We start from the raw sequence: 21,274 nt of genomic DNA, 5'->3' as shown, positions 1-21,274 counted from the left end.
ATTTGAAATGGAATGTTAGAATTTTTAAAAATAAAATATGAAAATGAGACTTCTAGGTGGCTTATTTACCAGTCAGACAAAGAAAGCCATGCAGATGGGTAGCAGTTAACTTAATGTGAGCGCAGTCCTATGCTAGGGTAGGTTTAGTCACTGCTGTGCAGAGTTGCAGGTATTCCCAGAGCAACATCAAAAGTCAGTTTCTGACAACGAGATTATTTTGAAGGACAATCAGATAGTGCACATTTGTTATCTTTGAAGCTGAGGCAGGAGGATCTTGCATTCAAGGACAGCCTGTTTGTGGCCAGCATGGGCTCCACAGCAAGACTCTTCCTTCTTCCTCCTCTCTCTCTCTGAGTGTGTGATAGTGAAAGTCTATATACTGATGTTGAGTTCATCTATATAAATATTTTGGAGTGGTTTCCCGGCTCACAGTGGGTTTGCATATGTTGGTTTCCGTTTTTGAGAGCAGAGCGTAAAGTGACTGGAAAGTTAGGTAACGTTAATAATTTGCGTGTGGAACAACCATACGTAAGGACAGTTTAAAAACCCGAGAAAGAGAAAGAGCTGCCTGAAGAGGAATCTGCTAAGATGCACTGCAAGTGGTGGCAGTGAAAATATTTAGAGGAGAAATAAGAATTAGTTGGAAAAACACACAAAGGCTTGCCATAATGTAAGCACACAAACTATGTGCTTTTTGTGGAAAATCATTGAATTTGTCATGTATTTGCCATAGCCTTGGACGACTTTTAGATTTTGCTACACACTTGATAATCATCCCTAATAAACTTATCCTAAAACCTCCAGGCAGAATTGTAATTATATATCAGCTTATAATGTGCTAAATAAAGTCATTTCAGTAACTGCTAGTGTTGCTTGACTCAGAAGGACTATCAAGTTGTTTTCCATGCTTCCCATGACACTGTGGAATCAAGAAATGAGGCCAGCATGGCCCAAATTAATAGACTAGCACAAACTGATCAGCTCATTGGCTATGGAATTCATAAATAAAGCAAATGTTTATGATTTCTTGAGGCAACATGATTACATCTCTGGTGAGCAGAGATCTTGGCATTTGCATTGGGTCTGCTAGTGGCATAGATATGCACCATTGTTTCAATAAGATTTTCTTGTGCAAAATGAAGTAAGACCTTTGGCTGATGAGAGACTTACTAGAATGTATAGAGATAACAATGCCTTGTAGTTTTGTGGAATCTAGTTTCCAAAAGAATCCAAAATGAATTTATGCTTTTATTAAAACTACTCATTATATGGGAGTCTGTTGACAGATATGCAGGCAATAAGCCAGCACCTTGGGCTAAAACAATGCCAGTTAAAGAGGCTGCGTTCGTCAGTGCTTTTAGGAGAGACGTCATGTCACTGCATCTCACCAAAGTGCTCTGAACCTAGTTTTCAAAGTATCAGAGCTTCTAAAAGTAACAGTGAGAATACGTGTCAGCAGAAAAGAAATTTGTTGCACAAATTCATAAAAGCTGTGTGTATGTATACATAATATATAATAGATAGGATTATATATTTCGGGTCATTTGTTAAAGGTTTCTAACTAAGACATATTATTAGTAAGAATTTGTCTTATTAATGTCCATACTTGACAAACTGTAGCTGAAACTGCATAATACAGAAACTGGAATATGACTTAGCTAAGTTCATATGATAGGAATACAACATCAAATTAGTTCTAGACCTATCTCTAACGTCTCTTCTTGAGAAAGGAATTAGCAAGCAAGAAAGACCGGCAAGTCAATCTTTTCTCAGTATGAAGATTGTCCGTCACATTTGGTGTGAGTTCACTTCTATGTGGCCAAGCAAACAGTTATGTGAACTCACAGTGGTAGAGGGTGAGACTCCCTGCCACACCTAGAAGTCTTTTCTCACTTTACCTTTAAATTCATTAAAGTGCCTAGGATCTGGCCATTTACTCTATAGCTACTGCTTTTTGAAAAAGGATTTATTTACTTTTATTTGATGTGTGTGAGTATTTTGCCTACATGTTATATTTGTGTACCAAGTGTGCACTTGGTGCCCTTGGAGGCCAGAGGAGAGCGTTGGATCCTCTGGGACTGACATTACAGATGATTGTGAGCTGTCATGTGGGTGCTGGAAACTGCACCCAGGTCTTCTACAGGAACAGGAAGTGTTCCTAACCACGGGGCCATCTTTCCAGCCCCATGGAAACGACTTTTGATTGAAGTCAAATGTTTCAGCTTATTCAGAAGCTGCTCAGCAGCATTCTCAGCTGCACTAAGAATGTTTCACATGATCACCAGCACCAGTCAGATGCTTATACAGAGCAAGCTGGGCAAGGCTCTATTTTTTAATTTTCTTTTTTATTTCTGTGTGTGTGTGTGTGTGTGTGTGTGTATGAATGTATGCATACACATACTTGTATAAAGGTCAAAAGACAACTCTGTGGAGTCAGTTGTCCTATCTCACCTCTGTGTTGGTTCTGGGCCTGGAATTCAGGTCACCACACTTGTGTAGCAATTGCCTTTACCTGCTGAACCCTCCAGGCCCCTGAGCAATATTTTTTTTCCTTTTCCTTTTCCTTTTCTTTTTTTTTTTTTTTTTTTTTTTTTTTTTTTTTTTTTTTTTTTTTTTTGAGACATGATTTCATTCAAAATATGTGAAAGATAGGAAGTAAGAAAAAAAATGAGCACATTAGCACAGTAAAGGAAAAAATGCTACTTTTGTGGAGTGGGGGGTTTCCATGGACTTCTCAGGACTGACATTTTCTGCCCAGGGTTGTAACTGGCACTTCAAATGCTTATCAGGTCTCATCAGGACTGGCTGCAATGTCCTCCTCTGTGGATAGGCAAGGCTGCTCCCCCTCAGGGTGGGGTGGGGGTTAGTCAAAGAGCCTGCTACTGAGTTCATGTCAGAGATAGTCCCTGTTCCCCTTACTAGGGAAACCCACTTGGATACTGAGCTGCCATGGCTCCTCTTGCTAATTTCTTGATCCACTATTTCCTTGTGAACTCTTGTCTCTGATTCTTAGAATCTTCTTTAGTTTTAGATTAATTCTAATACATGTGCCAAAGCTTCTTCATTTAGGCTAAAAAAAAAAAATAGCCCAATCTCAAAGATATCCTTGAGTCTTTCTTGAAGGAATCCCTGCTGGCTATGACATGGCTTGTTCCCCTTACTGTTGGGTCACCCAGCATAACCCACAGATAGGTACAGGCACATGTGTGTAGGTACACAGGCACACCGTCCAGCTCCTGCTGAATAAACAGAACAGCAGGACTAATAAGATGGCTCAGCGGGGGAAGGCACCTTCCACCAAGTCTGGTGACCTTAGTTCTGTCCCCAGACCCCATGTGCTAGGGGGACAGAACCAAATTCAGAAAGCTGACCTCCACATAAGGGTTGTGACTCATGCTCACTCACTCACAGAAAATATAAGTGTCATTAAAAAAATCACCATATACATACACCCTGAATCTGAGCAACATCCATGGCTAACGTTGTGGTCAGGGCTCCAGTGCTATTTTCCTTGTCATCATACCAGGCAATATCCTAGAGAGAAAGGGAATTGATGCATAATTAGGAAAACATTCTTCTCAGATCTGTGACTTTTTAATAAAGATCTATTTATTTATTTATGTATTTATTACTTATATAGTATTATGCCTGCATGTGTGCCCGAATGCCAGCAAAGGGCAACAGATCCAGATGGTTGATGAGCTACTATGTGGTTGCTGGGAATTGAACTCAGTACCTTTGGAGGAAGAGCCAGTGCTCTTAACCTCCGAGCCATTTCTCCAGCCCCGGATCTGTGGTTTTATAAAAATCAAGTTTGAAGGACTTTAGCTGCCTGCTTACTTGCCAGTAAGCACAACAGATGAACTGGCTTTGGCGTCTTATTTCATAAAGCTCTATGTACTGTGTGGACGGAAGAATGTGAAGCCGCACTGAGACTCATCACCATACTGTAATATGTGGAGCGCAGTGTGGAATGGTCATTGTTAGAGCAGCTAGTTGCAACAACAGGACGGTTTGCAGTCTTGGTCCACAGGCACTTTGTGAGGAGTAGACTGCTATTTATTTACTCAATTATTTCAGTTTTTGGTGCTGTGGATTGAATCTAGGGCTCCGTGTGTGTTACATACCCTCTAGCAGTGAGCTGTCTGTCTAGAACCTTCTATTTGCATGGTAATGTCCAGTACAACTTAGAAATGTTTTTTAATTGATCAGTGACAAAAAAGGACTATTTTCCTCTCCTTTAGGATTCACACAGGCCGTGTTTTACCCAACACTTTCTATTACTCCCTAACTTTGGTAGATCTTAGGCACTGTGAGGTAAGAGATGGAAAGCTGGAAAACAGCTGCCCAGAAGCATGGCATCTACAGAAGGTAGGCAAAAAGCATGAGCAATAAAAGCACAAGATAAGAACTGATTTCATGTTAGCAGCTCATAGAGACAGCATTTATAAGCACCTCTCGGCCAGAGGAAAGGGTTTCCCTTTTATTGAGTGTTTCCTCTCCCTCACTCAGACCACACATGTGGATTAAAACTCCACAGAGACAATGCTGAACTGTTGGCTTGACACAACCCGGCCAGGTCTGAGGCCCAGGTTACACAGTGCTGTCCAGCAAACAAATACAAAACACAATGGGCTCTGCGTGAGCTATGCAGTACACCAGGAGAAAATCTGCAGAGGGTGGGGTAACTGCTCACAGGGCTGTGTTCCATGCACCTCTGCCGTGAGAAGCTTTTCGGGATCTCAGGTGACCTGGAACTGTGATGACAATCTGTGTGTGATTCATGAGTGACAGCTGGGCTATGGTGATAGCGCTGGAACCATTTGTCACCAAGTACTTGCTATTCTGTGGAACCTGCCCTCAGATTAAGAGATTCTATCTATGTGCTAGCTGCTTCTAGACTTCAGTATGACTTGGATCACACAAAGAAATTATAGGCATGATATAAAAAATAGGAAAATGAATATTGGGGCTTAGAGGTTAAGAACACTGGCTGTTCTTCCTAAAGGTCCTGAGTTCAATTCCTAGCAACCATGGTGGCTCAGAACCATCTGTAGTGCGATCTGGTGCACAGGTACACATGCAGGTAGAATGCTGTATGAACAACAAATAAACAAATCTTTAAAAAAGAAAAATGAACATTGAAATTGTGTTCTGGATTCGGTAGTACTCTCCACCCTCATGAACGGTCGTGGTCGCCAGGCCAGTCAGCAGTGTGGCCCAGACTGACTGCTATAGGCCAGCAATTGTACACCCTAGAGATTGTCTGTCTGAGTGTGCAGCTCATGTCAGATAGCAGACTTTCCGGACTTTAGCTGGCGCCCAGTAAAGACTGCGTTGCCTTCTGTCTTCCCAGGGGCAAAATAGTCATCAATAGAAGTTATGAGAAACTTTGCTCTGTCTTTCTCCTACCAACAGTTTTACTAAAAATAACAATACAGTCACATGCCATGAAGTGTGGAATATCTTTTCCTGTAGTTACTGCAGCAGCGCCATGAGGTACTACGATAATCCGCATCTGGGATGTGCTGAGGGCAGGGTGGAGGGAGGCCAGGGACATGGCTGGCAAGCGCCAGGGCCAGAATTTGAGCCTCAGCAAACAGGCCACAGTTCTTTTAAGAAAATGACTTTTCTGCCCTCATCTGGCTCAAGCATTCTGGTCGAGTTTTATTTCTTGCTTCTTGAGCTCTCGGACTTGTTACCTCACAACCTTTTGGAAGAAATTCCAGGTCTTCTTGAACCTTCTAGGCTGCTGCTGTCAATGCTATTATCTTATGGCCAAGAGACTTATTTTTACCAAGATTCCCCAAACAATCCAAATTAGAGGGGAAATGGGTAAAACAAACAAACAAAAGCCAAAAAAGCAAGCGGAAAAACAAAACAAAACAAAACAAAAAAACCTCCAAAAACTTTCAGATCCCCACAGCTCTGTAGATAAGTATTGACCACTAAAAAAATACAATGAACAGTTCTTTCAATCATGGAGGCTAGCAATAATCAGAATAATTTTTTAGCTGAAAGGTTCTTAAGTAATCACATAAAAGATAGATTGTATACCTACAGAAAACCACACCCGATTCTATAAACATGTCTACTTCAGTGAGATTCCAAAATGGTTGTAAAAGGCACTGCAAGCCTCGGCATGCTTTCTAAGGTTTCGAAGTTTTATCTTAGGACAGAAATGCAGGCAATAAAAGTTACGAAAAATCCCACATTAGCTGTCTCCTTGCCACAGACAAAGCAACGCTGTGAAGGCACTTATAGTAAAGGCTGAAAGTTCTATACCAGCCCCTCCACCAAAAAGCAAATAAAGAGGAAGAAGAAGGCTAAAGGACAATTGTGAAAAAAAATATGCTGAAAGGGACTGCGTTGAAATTATAGGGGAAATGGACAAAGCTGGTTAAGCAGCAAAGAGAAAGAAGCTCTGTGTTGGTAAATAAAATTGGTTGAGCCGTTACTACGCTGGTGGCCTTTATGCAGCTAAAGAAGGAGCTGCATTAACCGTCAGAGTATTTGACAATTGTCCTGGAGGTTAAAGCAGCTCAGGATCTTGAGGTTCTTCCTCTTAAAACATTTGCTTACATGGTCTAGGAGATGGCTCAGTGGTTAAGAACAATTGCTGCTCTTCCAGCAATTGTTTTGTATGACCTGAAGCTGCTGGCCTCCTTCCTCACCTGAATTCACATGTACGTACCCATACAGACATATATGCACACTAATAATTAAATGTAAAGTAAATTTTAAAAAATATTCCGTGAACAGAGGGGAAGACCAAAGTAACACAGAAAAAAAAAACATAAAAATCTATATTTGTCTATGTAAAATATTAAGATATTCAGGAAACAGTTTAAAAAGTCTATGAACACAGATAGACTTAAACTGGAGAAAACGTAACTTCATGAAGATAAAAACAGTAAGTCAGTCAGTAGGTGGGAAATATAGTTTTTGTTAATTAGAGTCTCTTCTTAATTAAGATTTGAGTGGGGACATAAGATGTTAACAAGTAAAGAAATATAAATTTACTAAGCATTACATGCAGGGGTTAGATCTATTTTTTAAGTCGTTTTAGATGAGAGAATGTTTCGAAGGTGGAGAGCTCCGAGACAGGACCTCTCTGCGGAGTTGTGTCTCTCACTGCTGGAAGCTGAGTGCCTCGGTGCAGAGACCCTGGAGTTCACTGCGAGGCAGCCCCCAGATGGATGAGCAGACGTAAAAACTGCCTCAACAATTCCCCTGGAATGACAGTAGCTCAATTTCTGAAAAGCAATTGCCAGGCAGGCCTCTTTTCCCACCAGCTCTGCTGACAGAAGGTGAAGCAGGGCTTTCGTGATTACGGGCTTTCAGGGGAACGCCAGCCCCTCGGCCTCCAGACTCGCCTCTGGCAGGAGATTAGAACTTGATCCACCCAGTTCAGCTGTTTCAAAGAGTGACCGGTTGTCTGCAGCATCTGACCTGCTAGGCATGCAGATGCTATGTGAGTTGAGGACTTTCTGCACAACAGGCAAGACACTGGGGAGTTTCAGAGTGTGGAGAAAAGGCCAGTACTGGCCCATGGATGAGCACTAAGGAAATCAGTGAGTCCTGCAAGGGTGTTCTGAGGCCCTGGAGCTCACATCCCTCCTTTTCAGCGTTAATGTGTGGTCCTTCTCACCCCCTAACACAACACTGTGCATCAAAGAAAAGTTGAATGCAGTGAATAACGGTAGACCTGAAATCTTTTGTATTCAAGCCTCATAATTTGGATATGCTCTTTTTATTTTTAAAATTCTAATTATGTGTATGTGTGTGTGTCTGTACATGGGTAAGTGAATGTGAGTGCAGTCCTCCCAGACACCAGAGTTGGTCACAGTTTCCTAGCGTCAGAGTTATAGGTGGTTGTGAGCCACCTGTCGTGGATTTGGGGAACTAAACTCAGGCCTACTGCAAGAGCAGTATGCATTCTTAATTGCTGGGCCATTTCTTCGGCCCCAGGATATGCTTTTATTGGAAGAATATGATTGTAAGAATTCTGATGGTAGATTTTTGCTGACTAGAACAACAACAAAAATGTATGCTTTTCAATGATCTGCTATTAGGACGATGTCAAGAAATGAGAAAGAATTAAAGGTTAGAATGTTTGATAACAAATCTCAATTAAAAGAGGAAAAATTCCAATAAACATACTGACCTGATATAGCATGGCTTTGAATGCCAAGTGTCTTAATCTCATGGCTAAATTTTCCTCTGCTCTGCCATAAAACAATCCCTAGAAAACAAACAAAAAGTTCTACATTTATTTTTAAGTCTCTTTGTAACATTCAGCTATTATATTTTTAAGTGAAACAGAGAAGATAATGTAAACACGTAAGCCTGCCAAGGGCTGTTGAGTCACCTGAAAGTTTACCTGCATCAAGTAAGTGACAAGAGCAACAATACCCAGGACAACTAGCAACATGGAGTACACTTCGGCGTCATGCTTTAATGTAGCTTTATTTTTGTCTTCAAACATCTGAGAAGGAACAGAGTTTCCATCAGAAGCTTGGGGGAAAGTATAAACAGAAAATAAAGCCAACCTCACTTAGAATGTCCACACACATAAGGATTTTCTACAGGAATTGCAATATAAGGAAAAAACAAACTATGCATTCTGGGCAAAAAATTATACTATTATTATTCTTTTGTTACTTTTAATATATTTTACAAAATCAGTTTACTTTTAATTTGCCTCCATTTGTTCTATAAATATATCAGACAAATGACTCTTCTATCATAGTATTTTCTCCTTTTTATTATTTGCATTTCCTCTCCTTTCCTTCCTCCCTCTCTCACTCTGTTTTTGCATACATGTGCATGGATCTGGAAATTTGTGTATAGGTCAGAGGTCAGCTTTGGTAGCAGATTCCTGTTTTCTGCCTTGCTGAGGCAGAGCATGTCCTCTGTTCCTGTTCTGCACCTTGTAGCCATCCATGCTCTTGCTGTCTCTGTTCCTGCCTCTGCCTCTCATCTTGCATAGAGTGGAGGTGAGCACCACCACATTGGGCTTTCAGGTGGGTTCCGGGGACCACACTCAGGTTGTCAGACTTGTGTGGCAGGCACTTTTACCCATGCAGACAGCTTTCTGGCCTGATAGCATTTTTCCCCAATTAGATCAGCAGTTTGAATTATTATTTCTAATAACTTTCAAAAAGTTACATTTCTTAATACTTTAAAAGTGAGACATTTGTACGTGCCCCTAAAAGTTGTTCACCAAGCTGGGCAGTAGGCACACACATTGGCAATGCAGCTCTGCACAGGCTGCTGAAGACAGTGGGGGTCAACTCTTCTGGGGCGTTGGCACAACCCCAAACTCTATTCCCTCTCCCTGAGCTGGCTGGTAATAAAAAGTTGTCATTGTTTGGACAGGTTGGGAAGAGAGAGAGAGAAGTTGTATCTGTCTCTTTTATTGCTGCAGTGCTTAGGAATGCTGATACAACACTGAAGTCAGACTTAGAAACAAAGCCATTTCTTCACATCACCCAGCCAGCAAGACTCAACACTACATGGCAGACGGGGTTCATCTCCCAGGCATGGAGGCCACCTTTCCTGCCATGGACGTTGACCTGGGGACAGCCCGCTGAACGTTCTGGCTCCCACTTTACAGTTCAGTATACTACAGCTCTATGCTCTCTGACTGTGCTTCATTGAACCCCACTCCCGAGTTGTTAAAAGCAGAAGCAAGTGAGTTTTACTTACAGTGACTAACTTTGCAAAGATGATGGAAAATGCTGGGTGAACAGATCCATTTATGACAGAAGCCAATGTTCCCAGAACCACAAAAGGCCATTCAGACTTGCTTAACTTAAATATTTTCAGTAGAGAAACTTCAGGAAGACTTGCCTATAAATAAATCATCAGTTGGCTGAGAACATCATCAGTGTCAGGGCATTATGGAACTCAGAGATGTGAGGCAGGACAAGTAGAAGCACACCAGAACCTACCAAATATCACAGATGGTAGCGTACAGTTGTATTTTTCTTACAAAAAATTACCCATGTTATTGTTAATGATGAGCCTCAGACAGAAAGGAATCCATGTCAAAGTGATGACTCGTACCATGTCAGCGTTTGGAATTTCACTCAGTTGCTATCACTAAGAAAGTACAAATTTGGGCTGGAGAGATTAGTGGCAGAGAACCAGGGTTTGATTCCTAGCACCCACATGGAAGTTCAGAACCACCTGTGACTCCAGTCCCAAGGCATTTGACACCCTCCTCTGGCTTCCTCAGGCACTGCACACATGTGGCGCACAAACATACATGCAGGAAAAAACAACCATACACATAAAAATACAATAATAATAAAAATAAAAGGAAAGCACATGCTAGGTCACACATTCAGGTAGAAACAGGAAACAATAGGCTCAATCTCCTTACTCTTGTCAGATTTAATATCATACTGAAGTCGAAGATAAGGGTTATGTATGAACTCAGCAGAGAAAGAATCTCAGGTCTGGAAGTTACAATGGAAGAAATCGATGTATCAATCCAAGAAAATAATAAATCTAAAAAATTCCTGACACAAACCATCCAAGAAATCCAAGACAACATGAAAAGACAAAACCTGAGAATAATAGGAATAGAGGAAAAAGAAGATTCCCTCCTCCAAGGCCCAGAAAATATTTTCAACAAAATCATAGAAGAAAATTTCCCCAACTTAAAGGAGAGGGCTATAAGCATACAAGAGGCCTACAGAACACCTAAGAAATTAGGCCAGAAAAGAAAATGCTCCCACCACATAATAACTAAAACAGTAAGTATACAGAACAAAGAAAAAATACTAAGAGCTGCAAGGGAAAAAGGCCAAGTAACATATAATGGCAAACCCATCAGAATCACACCTGACTTCTCAGCAGAGACTATGTAAACTAGAAGGGCCTGGATGGATATCATGCAGACCCTAAGAGAACACAGATGTCAGCCCAGACTACTATACCCAGCAAAACTCAGTCCTCATAGGCGGAGAAAACAATATATTCAACGACAAAAACAAATTTCAACAATACCTACACACAAATCCAGTGTTATAGAAGATACTAGAAGGAAAAATACAACCCAAGAAAACTAACTACCTTCAAGAAAACACAGGAAATAATTAACCTTACTACAGCAAAACAAAAAGTAGCCAAACACACAAACACACTACCACAGCCAACATCAAAATCAAAGGATCTAACAGCCACTGGTCATTAATCTCCGTCAACATCAATGGACTCAATTCTCCAATAAAAGACACAGACTAACAGAATGGATATGTAAACAAAACCCAACAATCTGTTGCATACAAGAAACACACCTAAAGTCACAAAGATAGATATTACCTGAGGGTAAAGGGCTGGAAGACGGTTTTCCAAGCAAATGGACCCAAGAAGCAAGCAGGAGTAGCCATTGTAATATCTAATAAAAATAGACTTTCAACCAAAATTAATCAAAAGAGATGGGGAACGACACTTAATACTCATGAAGGGAAAATTCCACCAGGAAGACATCACAATCCTGAACATCTATGCCCCAAATATAAGGGTACCCACATTTGTAGAAGTATTTCTTAAAGAGTGTTAACAAGACAGAAAAGAATGAAATGAAATAAGACAAAATAAAAATGAAAAATCTCTATAAAATCATGAACAATGTCATTAAACTTAATATATTACAAAGATAGAATGTTTTAAGATAACCTGATGTAAAAATATGAAATAGGCATTTTTTTTATAAAGACATAAACAAATCTGATAAAGTTAAAAGTCTCCTAAGGAATTTAACATTTCGCCTGGTCCATTTTAGAATTTTACTGAGTTATGATTTGCACGTAGACAATTGCATATATATGTGTAATCTGCATATAGCCAACTGCACGCACACGTGCAATCCGGGAGTTTGAAAGTAGCCAGTTATCCATGAGCCTATTACCACAGTTCCGTACTTAACACTGCTTCCCCAGAAGGTTCCTTCTGCCTTTGCAAGCCCTCTCCTTCCAGCCTCTGGGTCACAGCCAGCTCTCCATCCTGCACCCCCCCCCCCGAGAGTCACAGTATATTCGGTCTCTTTACTCCTCTCCTCACTTTGCAGTGAGAGTGCTGCTAATTTTTTTTTTTAATGCTTTGGGAGTTTTTAGTACAGCCTGATTCAAGTCCTACAGCGAATACGTGGCTTACAAACACTACCAGTTTATGGCTTATTCTGTTGCTCAAGTTTCTTTCATAAATATCAGTGTTCTTCACTCTAATGTCTGATTTGTTATTTTTTTTCTTATCAGTATGTTTTTGGTATTATTTCTAGGAAGTCTTAAAGTCACGAAGATTTTCTACTGGATATTCTCACCTACATTCAGTGTTTTAGTTCATAAAATGTGTGTGTGTGTGTCTGTGTCTACACATGCACGTGCCACAAAGTATGTTTGAAGATCCGAGGGCAACCTGCAGGGATCCACCCTCTCTTCCAGCGTGGAGGAGTGGGGACTGAACTCAGGTGGTCAGCAGTCTCTACCCACACAGCCATCTTCTCAGCCTTTTCTGTTGTGTTTCCTTTCACCCCTGACTTATTAAATGCTAGATGTTGTAAATTTTACCCTGCTGGTTACCTGAGATAAGTGAAAATTCCTATGATGACATCGATGACATCTGCAGTTATTGACAATTGGCAGGGGCAGCAGGGGCAGCAGAAGGTCTGGAACTGGCAGGTGAGAGGGAGAAGGCAGACTGGGGGACAGCAGGAAGAGCTAAGGGCGCCTTGCTCTGAATTGTCCATTAGCCCTGGGGAAAAGAATGGCTCTCTGGTTTGGGAGGTAACAGTGGGCCCAGGACAGCTGTTGGGTGATTGGCAGCTGGAGGCTCAGGACACTGAAGTCACCACACAGGAGCTGGTCAGATGAAGGACTTCTGGTTGGCGTGACAGGCGTGGGGCTGTGAAGAGGGAGAGAGCTCTGGGCTCAGGGAAGGGGTACCAGGAAGATATGGATGGTGCTTATGACAATGTATGCTTTTTTTTTCCAACTTGACGCAACACAGAACCATTTGAAAAGAAGGAACATCAGTTGAGAAATGCCCCCAATAGACTAGCTTGTCGGCAAATCTGTGGAGCATTTTCTCCTGCGCTGGGTTCCTACCTGACCACCCTTCACAATGGCCTACAGCTATACTCGGAAGTAAATCCCTTTCCTCCCCAAGTTCCTGCTGAGTATGGCTTATCACAGCAACAGACGCCGAGTCAGGAAAGTGCTGAGAACGTTCAGTTGTGGGTCTGCAGCCCACGGTGGGTTAAGAGGAAGGAGTATGATTGTGATAGGAAACCACACAGGGTGTCGCGGTGCCCGAAGAGAGCGCTAGTTGGTGTCAGGGGCGTGGAGGGGTAAACTAGGTGGCTTGGCGGGGAGGATCTTGTCCTGGGACAAGTACCCCTGTCCTCAGGAGCTGCGATTGGAGGCCAGGACTGTGCCTGGGGCTTGTCTGCATCCAGGCTCTGGCAGACGCAGCAGATGAAAGAGGCTTTGAGAGTAAAGCCTCTCCACCAGGCTACATGCAGAGAAAGCGGAAGTGTGTAAATGCCAATGGAGCGCCACCATACGAGACCTGGGCTTTCCAGTCTTGAGCTGGTTGGGACTGGGGGCTCACTTCCATTCTTAGAAAGGCCTTTTCCTTCTTTAACAGTTGGCTTGCATTTCTGACTGTTCACTTGTTGCTCACCCATGTCTTCGTCTGAGGCACAAGGACTTGGAAGTCCTCTGGGCCCAGACCAGCAACATCCTGACCACATTAAGCTGGGGTGGCCCTAGTGGTGCACCCCACACGTCAGACTGTTGTTTTAACCCACGGTTTGCCTTGTAGGAAGGCACAGCATGTTTTCATGAGAAAACACTTTGTGAACTGTGGCACTGTACTGTTTCATTATAAATCAACTCTAAATTTTATAAGGATTAATTGGACACTGGAGAACATGTATGCAAGCATGTTGGCAGGTGACCCATTACCTTTTGATGGTGGACATCTTCCTCATACTGGTCAGTGCAGGGGGACTTGGTGCTATTCACATCACACAGAGAACCACAGCTGGCATTTTCTTCAGTGGAAAATGTCCTTGATTCTGTTTGTTCATCGGCATTTTTAATATCCTTAAATTAAGAATGTACATATCATAATGATATCTTTAATATTATATTAATATTATAACAATAGCAGGGTTAGGGACATAGCTCATCTGGGACAGTGTTTGTTTAGCAAGCACAAGGAGTTGAGGTTGGTTCCCAGACCTCAAGCTTAAGGCTGATGGAATATACTTAGCATCGTAGTTCTTGGGAGGCAGGGCAGGGGTGATGGGAGATGGGGTGGTGAGGATGCCATCCGATGGATAGGTGTAGGTTGATCCTTTTGGCTTGCTGGCTAGACAGATTAGCATACTTGCTGAGTTCTAGGCTAGTTAAAGACTCTTTCTTAAAAACAAGCAAACAAAATGGATGGTGCTTTCATACACACACATGTGCATACACACACACACACACACACACATTCACAAGGAATGCAAGAATACAAAGGTATTTTATTGTGTCACTTTAAAGCTTATGTTTGTGTGGCCAAGACCTGAGGGAGAACTTAGGAGACAGTAACACAGCAGTCACAGCCCAATCCAAACTGAGATTCAAAGCAAAGTGGGTGTGTGTTGGGGCTCCATTTGAATAAAAATACAGAGAAACCAAACTAGCCACGACAAAGTATAAAAACATACACTAGTGTTTAATTCTAAGCTACATTGTATTGTACTTAGTTTTTCTCCTTCCTTCCTTCCTTCCTTCCTTCCTTCCTTCCTTCCTTCCTTCCTTCCTTCCTCTTGCTTGTAATTCAGAAAAATAAGGGGAATTTTAGTGAGACATCCAAGTATACTCCATTGATCCAGGTGAGTTCACCAGATGTCCCTTCTAGTGCCGAGAGCTGGCACAAGAGGAACGGGCTCAGACGGGATAGCAGCTGGGAGAAGGGATGGATGCAGCGTCAGGTGGGCAGGGAGCATGACCTGGACCACATTCCAAGGATGCTCAGATTCTTCCACAATCTGAAGAACAGTTAATGGATTACACAGCTGCACAATGGATGTTAACCTGGCTGTCTTGCCATTATCGTCGGTAATCACACACTTTTAAGATAAAATCTACTTTTCTGTTATTTTTCTACCGTGGAAGAAGTATTTTATTTGGCTTTTTTTTCTTTAGGAGTTACTCTGTGGAAAATTTAAAATAGAATGGGGAAGAGTGATGTGAAATACTGTTTCTGACATGACATGGCAGAGTAAAATTTTCTAAGAAGGAGTTTTATTATTGGTCCAAGACAATTTAAATTTTCTTTTATTTTCAATTCATTTTTTTCTAAGGAGCTTGCCAGACAAAGGAATGATAATTGGGGTGGGGTATTAAGGATTGTTAGTAAAGCTAAGGGAAAGAAAAAATAAGGACCAACCAAAACTAAAGATGTATCAATAGTCCTTATGGAAACCAATTCTTTGTAAGCTAACTAAAATATATGATTTAAGAAAGTAGTGTGAACATAGGTACCCCGCATGGTTAAATGACAATTTTAGTGCCAGGCCTTGGACTCCTCCTTACAACTCAAGGAGGCCTCAGAGGTCTCCAAAACAAAACAGGCTGTTTCCATTGCTCTTTGTTGATCACCAGAACAAGATGGTAGAACCCTGTCATTGAAGAGAGGACATATTTTGGTTTTAAGACATAGAGAAAGCTGAGACTGACCTGAAAACTCCATCCTGCTGGCTAGCTTTTCTAGAACTGGAAGACTTTATATAGGAAGCTGGGGAAATAAAGGCAGCGATAGTTTCACCCATTGCTGGACCTGAGTACTACAATACTGACCTACTAGGCAAGGTAGGGCATGAAGGTTATTAGGGTAGCCAACTGCTTTCTCATTGGATCTGAGGCCTGCACACAGAAAGAAACTGATGTCTAATACTGTAAACATGGTCAAAAGCTCATGGATTGGAAGGTTATAAGTTTTAGGGTTATAAGTTGGGTGACACACATCTGCCATGTTGTCAAATGAACATGTCAAATTGCCTTCCAAATATTTATGCTTGTATTCATAAATTAGTGCTGCCCTCAGTCTTGGCCAGAGAAGCTACCTTCTGTAGTGAATAGCAGCTAATGCACAGCCTGAGAGCTGGCTAAAGTGCTGAGAAAAAGTGGCTTAGTGCTGAATTGGACACCACAAGGATCAAGGAACATAGTGGGGAAAAGGCAGAGGACAGGGAAGACGGCTGTGAAATGTCTTCTGGATGTGACATGGTCGTTGCCCTCATTAACTCCACAGCCATCACTACCTGCATGAGATTAAGCTGACAATGTCAATCAATATTCCAGCAGCCAGCGCTAACTGGACTCAGTGGGTTACAAAAACAAGAAGAAAGAAAAGGAAAAAGAAAGGATAGCACACAAAGGTGGGAGGGAGATATTAGGAAGTAGGTTGGAAAAGTTGGGGGGCAGATAGGAGGTCAAGATACATTGCATACAGAGCTCCAAGACGGCTGTGACTAGCGTGCACTGTATTTGAGGGGCAGAGGATCCAAAACTCCAAAACCAGTGATCCGGAGCATTGACTTTGGTGCTTCCTGGACTGGAGGGATTATCCTGGGACTTGGGGCAAATTATAGAAGCTACATCCAAAAACAGCAGAACTAATGAAAAAACATTTTCACACTTCTAAATCTAATCCTCTGTCAAAAGTTTGAAAGATTCCACAAAGATTCCACAGGGGATCAAAGCAGATGCAGAGACACACAGGCACACTTTGGGCCAAGTGCAGGGAGTCTTATGGAAAAAGTGTTTGTGTGTGTGTTGGGGGGAGAGATAGAAACACTTGGAGGGGACAGGAGCTCCACAAAGAGACCAACAGAGCTAAAAACTCTGGGCCCAGGGCAGCCTGCAGAGACTGATGCATCAACGAAGGACCATGCATGGAGATGACCTAGAACCTCTGCTCAGATGGAGCCCATGGCAGCTCAGTCTCCACGTGGGTACCCTAGTAAGGGGAACAGACTGTCTGACATGAACTCAGTGGCTGGCTTGTTGATCACCTCTCTCTGGTGGGGAGACCTAGCCATCCCACAGAGGAAGAGGATCCAGGCAGTCCTGATGGGACCTGATAGCCTAAGGTCAGACACAGGGAAGGAAGACATCCCCTATCAGTGGTCTAGGGAAGAGGAATAAAGGGGGCAAGAGGGAGGGAGGGAAGGATGGAGAGAAGATGAGGGAGGGAGCTACAGCTAGGATACAAAGTGAATAAGCTGTAAATAATAACAATAATTAACAAATTCAAAAGATTAAAATTCAACATGTATACACTGCATACATGTACAAAACTGTCAATGTTCAAATAAAAGACGCCCTAAAATGCATCTTACTTGATTAAATTTTAGATTCATTTATTTATTTATAGATCCCCCCCCCCCCGAATATGTGGCTGGTGCTGTGGAGGTCGGAAGAGAGCATCAGATTTCATGGAAATGGGTAGAAGTTTTACTTTTGTGTTTTGTTTTTTGAGGCAGGGTTTCTCTTGTAGCCTAGGCTGCCTGGAACTCACTCTGTAGACCAGGCTGGCCTCAACCACAGTCTGCCTGCCTTTGTTGTCTTAGTGTCTGTGAGTGAAGGTGTGTGCCACCACTCCCTGGCGGAACTGTACTTACGGATGGCCATGAGCTATCATGTGAGGACTGGGAACTGAAACTGGGCCCTTTTCAGGAGCAACTAGTGCTCGTACCCACTAAGCCAGCTCCCCAGCTCCTCTGTGCTTGGTTTTATTTCATACCACTAATGGCAAAATAATCCCAAATACTTATCAGAATCAGCTCATTTGCTAATTGTGATAATCAGTAATTGTAATAATCAATAATAATCAATTGATTATCAATTGATAACAATTGATAAACAATCAATAATCAATTGATTACTGTGTCCTCTCCCCATGTTAGGGATTTGGAAATAGAAACATATGTGGAGTATGTATGTGTGTGTGATACGTTTGTCTCTGTGTGTGTATGTGGTCTATGTGTGTGTGTGTGTGTGATGTGTTTGTGTGTGGTGTGTGTGTTTCTGTGTGTGTGTGGTGTATATGTGGTGTATGTATGTGTGTGTGTGTGTGTCTATACCTGTGTGTTTGTAAATGTAGAGGCCCAAGGGTGACAGTTTTCCTTGCTCATTCTCTACCTTGTTCATTGAGGCAGGGCCTCTCAGTTGAACCCAGAGGGCACTGATATGGTCAGTCCAGTGTGTCCCGGGGATCTGAAATTACAGGATTCTCCCACACTGGTGGAAATCTGGAATTTCAGCCCCCATACACTGGTGAGAATTGGTGAGAGGGTCCTTGCACCGTAAGGGATCTGAAATCCAGGGATCTGTTCCTCATATGTGCAAGGCTCTTCTCCCCCACTCCCCAGCCTGTCCTCAGATTTTCTTAGCAGTGTTAACTTTGCCTTGTAACGGTCATGGATTTTCAGAATGACTAATGTTGGCATGTTGGGCAGCAGTGGCAAATAAGTGCACCCAGAATTTGAAAAAAGAATCGCTCTATCACACAGGTTCATTGAGCATTAAGATTACCGTGCGCTCTATCTGAATCGACAATTTTGGTTATCTGAGAACACTGATCTACTTCAAAGAAGGTGTTAATATATTTTACATAATTTTAACACAAGGTATTATTTCTGATTTTTCTGCATTGTGAAACTCTAACTCAAGGCATAGTGGTGGCTTTTAACTTTAATTATAATGAAAACTAAAGGTGTGCTAGTCCAAAGAAAGCCTAAGTGTAATGGTTCTTAAGAATCTCTAAAAGGTGGCTGGATGGTGATGGCGGCGGCGGCAGTGGCACCTACCGTGGGAGGCAGAGGCAGGCAGACCTCTGAGTTCAAGGCCAGCCTGCTCTACAGGGTGAGTTCCAGGACATCCGGGGCTACACACAGAAACCCTGTCTCAAAAAGAAAACAACTACAACAAAAACCTCTCAAAGCAGTGAATTCTGCCTCAATTGTGTCCTTTTCTTACTAGTTATATTGGTTTGGAAATACTGAGTTTAGTAACTTCATAAACTTAGTCCTCTAAGGCAGGGTTCTCAACCTGTGGGTCCTGACCTTCTGGGGGTTGTATAGCAGATATCCTGCACATCAGATTCGTACATTACAATTCACTTACAGTAGTAAAGTCTCAGTCATGGAGCAGCAATAAAATAATTTTATAGTTGGGGGTCAGCACAGCCGTATTAAAGAGTGGACTCGTTAGGAAGGTTAAGAACCGCTGCGTAGGGAATGGAAGTCAGCCAAGTTCAGTTGTCAGCCTCACTTGTCTTTTCAAAGGAAACAAAATCAAGACCAAGTAGTTAATCAAGTATGTTGTACTGTGTTTCTTTTTTTAGTGTGTGTACATGTGTTATATATGAGTGTGTATGTATGTGTGTGTTCGCACTCGTTTGTGTGTGTGTGTGTGTGTGTGTGTGTGTGTGTGATTGTAGGCCAGAGGTTAAAATTGAGCATCATCCTCCACTGCCCACCGTTCTAATTTTTGAGGTAGGCTCTTTTACTGAGTGTGGGCTCATGAATTTGGCCATTGAGCTGCAGAGATCTGTCTGTCCCTGCCCATCTCAGGGTTTCAAGCAGGACCACAGTGTCTGGCCTTTATGTTGTGTTGGGGATCTGAACCTAGTCTTCAGGCTCGCATGGCATGTACGTTATTAACTGAGACATCTTTCCAGCACCCCTCCCCCCTTCAAAAACAAACGAAACAAAACAAGAACAATCAGGCCTCACTCTGTGCCCCAGGTTGGCTTTGAACTCACGGGCTCCTTGTGCTTTCGCCTCCTGTGTGCTGGATTACAGGCTTGAGCCACCACACTCTGCTTGAGATTATATTTCAAACTACTGTTTTGTTTTCATTATCTTTAGGTTATGCTAAATAACATTTTGTTTAGTGTACTAGACAAAGTTAAAGTTTACAGTTTTCTTATAAACTTGATGAGGAGATGGAGATCACAGCTTTCTCTATTTCCTAATTTGTAAAATAATACTCTGGACATCAAAGATAGGACCAGACAGTTGAGGAAGTAAAATAAACAGAAAGACTGAAGTTTTATTTTCCCCACAGAAGAGTCTTTAGGAGTGATTCTGTCTTTTAGAACAAGAGGAGAAAGCAGGAGTAGAATGAAGGAGATGGCCAGGACTTAAGCACAGCCCTTCTACTGATGTGCCTCAGGGAAGGAGCGGTGTGAAATCCAGCAGGGTGGGTCTCAGCACGCGAGGATGTGTGGGCCCTGGAAAGGGAGAAGCTGGCCCCGTATGTTGCCCCTTTGACTGCCCAATATGAGCTGTGAGGATGTGTCCGTACGGAGCAGTGTTCACTCCAGACTCTGCGTTCCACTGCATCCTTGCAGCGTCTGTTCACTCTCCACTCTAAACCCTGACCTTTCTGCCTGACTTTAGGGACCTTCTAAAATTGTGCTGACACTGTCTCAGTTCTCCTCGCACACACCCTTCTTTTTTTTTATTATTCTCATTAGTTACATTTTGTTAATTCTGTATCCCAGCTGTATCCCTCATTTCCTCCCCAATCCCACCCTCCCTCCCTCATCTCCTCCCTGCCCCTTTCCAAGTCCACAGATAGGGGAGGACCTCCTCCCCTTTCATATGACTCCGTTTTGTCAGGTATTTTCAGGACTGGCTGCAAAGTCTTCTTCTGTGGCCTAACAGGACTGCTCCTCCCTTGGGAGGTGGGGAGGTCAAAGAGCCAGTCATTGAGTTCCTGTTAGAAATAGTCCTTGTTCCCCTTACTATGGGAAACCAATTGATTACTGAGCTATCACGGGTCACATCCGAGTAGAGGTTCTAGGTTTAATCCTCTCATGGTCTTCGGTTGAGTGTCCATCTCAGAAAAGACCCTGTGCCCAGATATATTTGGTCCTTGTGGAGCTCCTATCCTTTCCACATCAAACTCCCTTTCGTTCATATGATTCCCTGCACTCTGCCGAAGGTTTGGTTATGAGTCTTAGTATCTACTTTGGAACACTGCTAGGTAGAGTCTTTCAGATGCCTTCTGCAGTAGACTCCTATCATACGTTCAATACACATCCCATTTGTCTTTCTAAATGAGGATTGATCATCATACCTAGTGTCCGCTTTCTTGATTATCTTCTTTAGGTGTATAGATTTCATTATGTTTATCATATCTTTTAGGTCTATATAAGCGAGTATATTCCATGTTTGTCTTTCTCCTTCTGGGAT

General features: G+C 42.4%; 1 protein-coding gene across 1 annotated transcript in view; it reads right to left on the bottom strand.

Annotated features, from left to right (window-relative positions):
* Abcb5 (ATP binding cassette subfamily B member 5) overlaps positions 1 to 21,274 on the bottom strand; it is a 57,674-nt gene that overhangs the window by 27,136 nt on the left and 9,264 nt on the right. Inside the window, exons 4-8 of the mRNA XM_055607550.1 lie at positions 13,980 to 14,120; positions 9,712 to 9,855; positions 8,384 to 8,488; positions 8,168 to 8,245; positions 3,451 to 3,534 (exon numbers count right to left, since the gene is read on the bottom strand). Of these exons, the coding sequence (XP_055463525.1) occupies positions 3,451 to 3,534; positions 8,168 to 8,245; positions 8,384 to 8,488; positions 9,712 to 9,855; positions 13,980 to 14,120 (552 nt within the window). The remainder of the gene's footprint in view (positions 1 to 3,450; positions 3,535 to 8,167; positions 8,246 to 8,383; positions 8,489 to 9,711; positions 9,856 to 13,979; positions 14,121 to 21,274) is intronic.

This window comes from Psammomys obesus, unplaced genomic scaffold (genome assembly GCF_907164565.1).
Source record: "Psammomys obesus unplaced genomic scaffold, mPsaObe1.curated_primary_1811, whole genome shotgun sequence".
Lineage (NCBI taxonomy): Eukaryota > Metazoa > Chordata > Mammalia > Rodentia > Muridae > Psammomys > Psammomys obesus.
The sequence above is the reverse complement of the archived record's forward strand: the minus strand, read 5'-3'. Positions and strand labels throughout refer to the sequence as shown.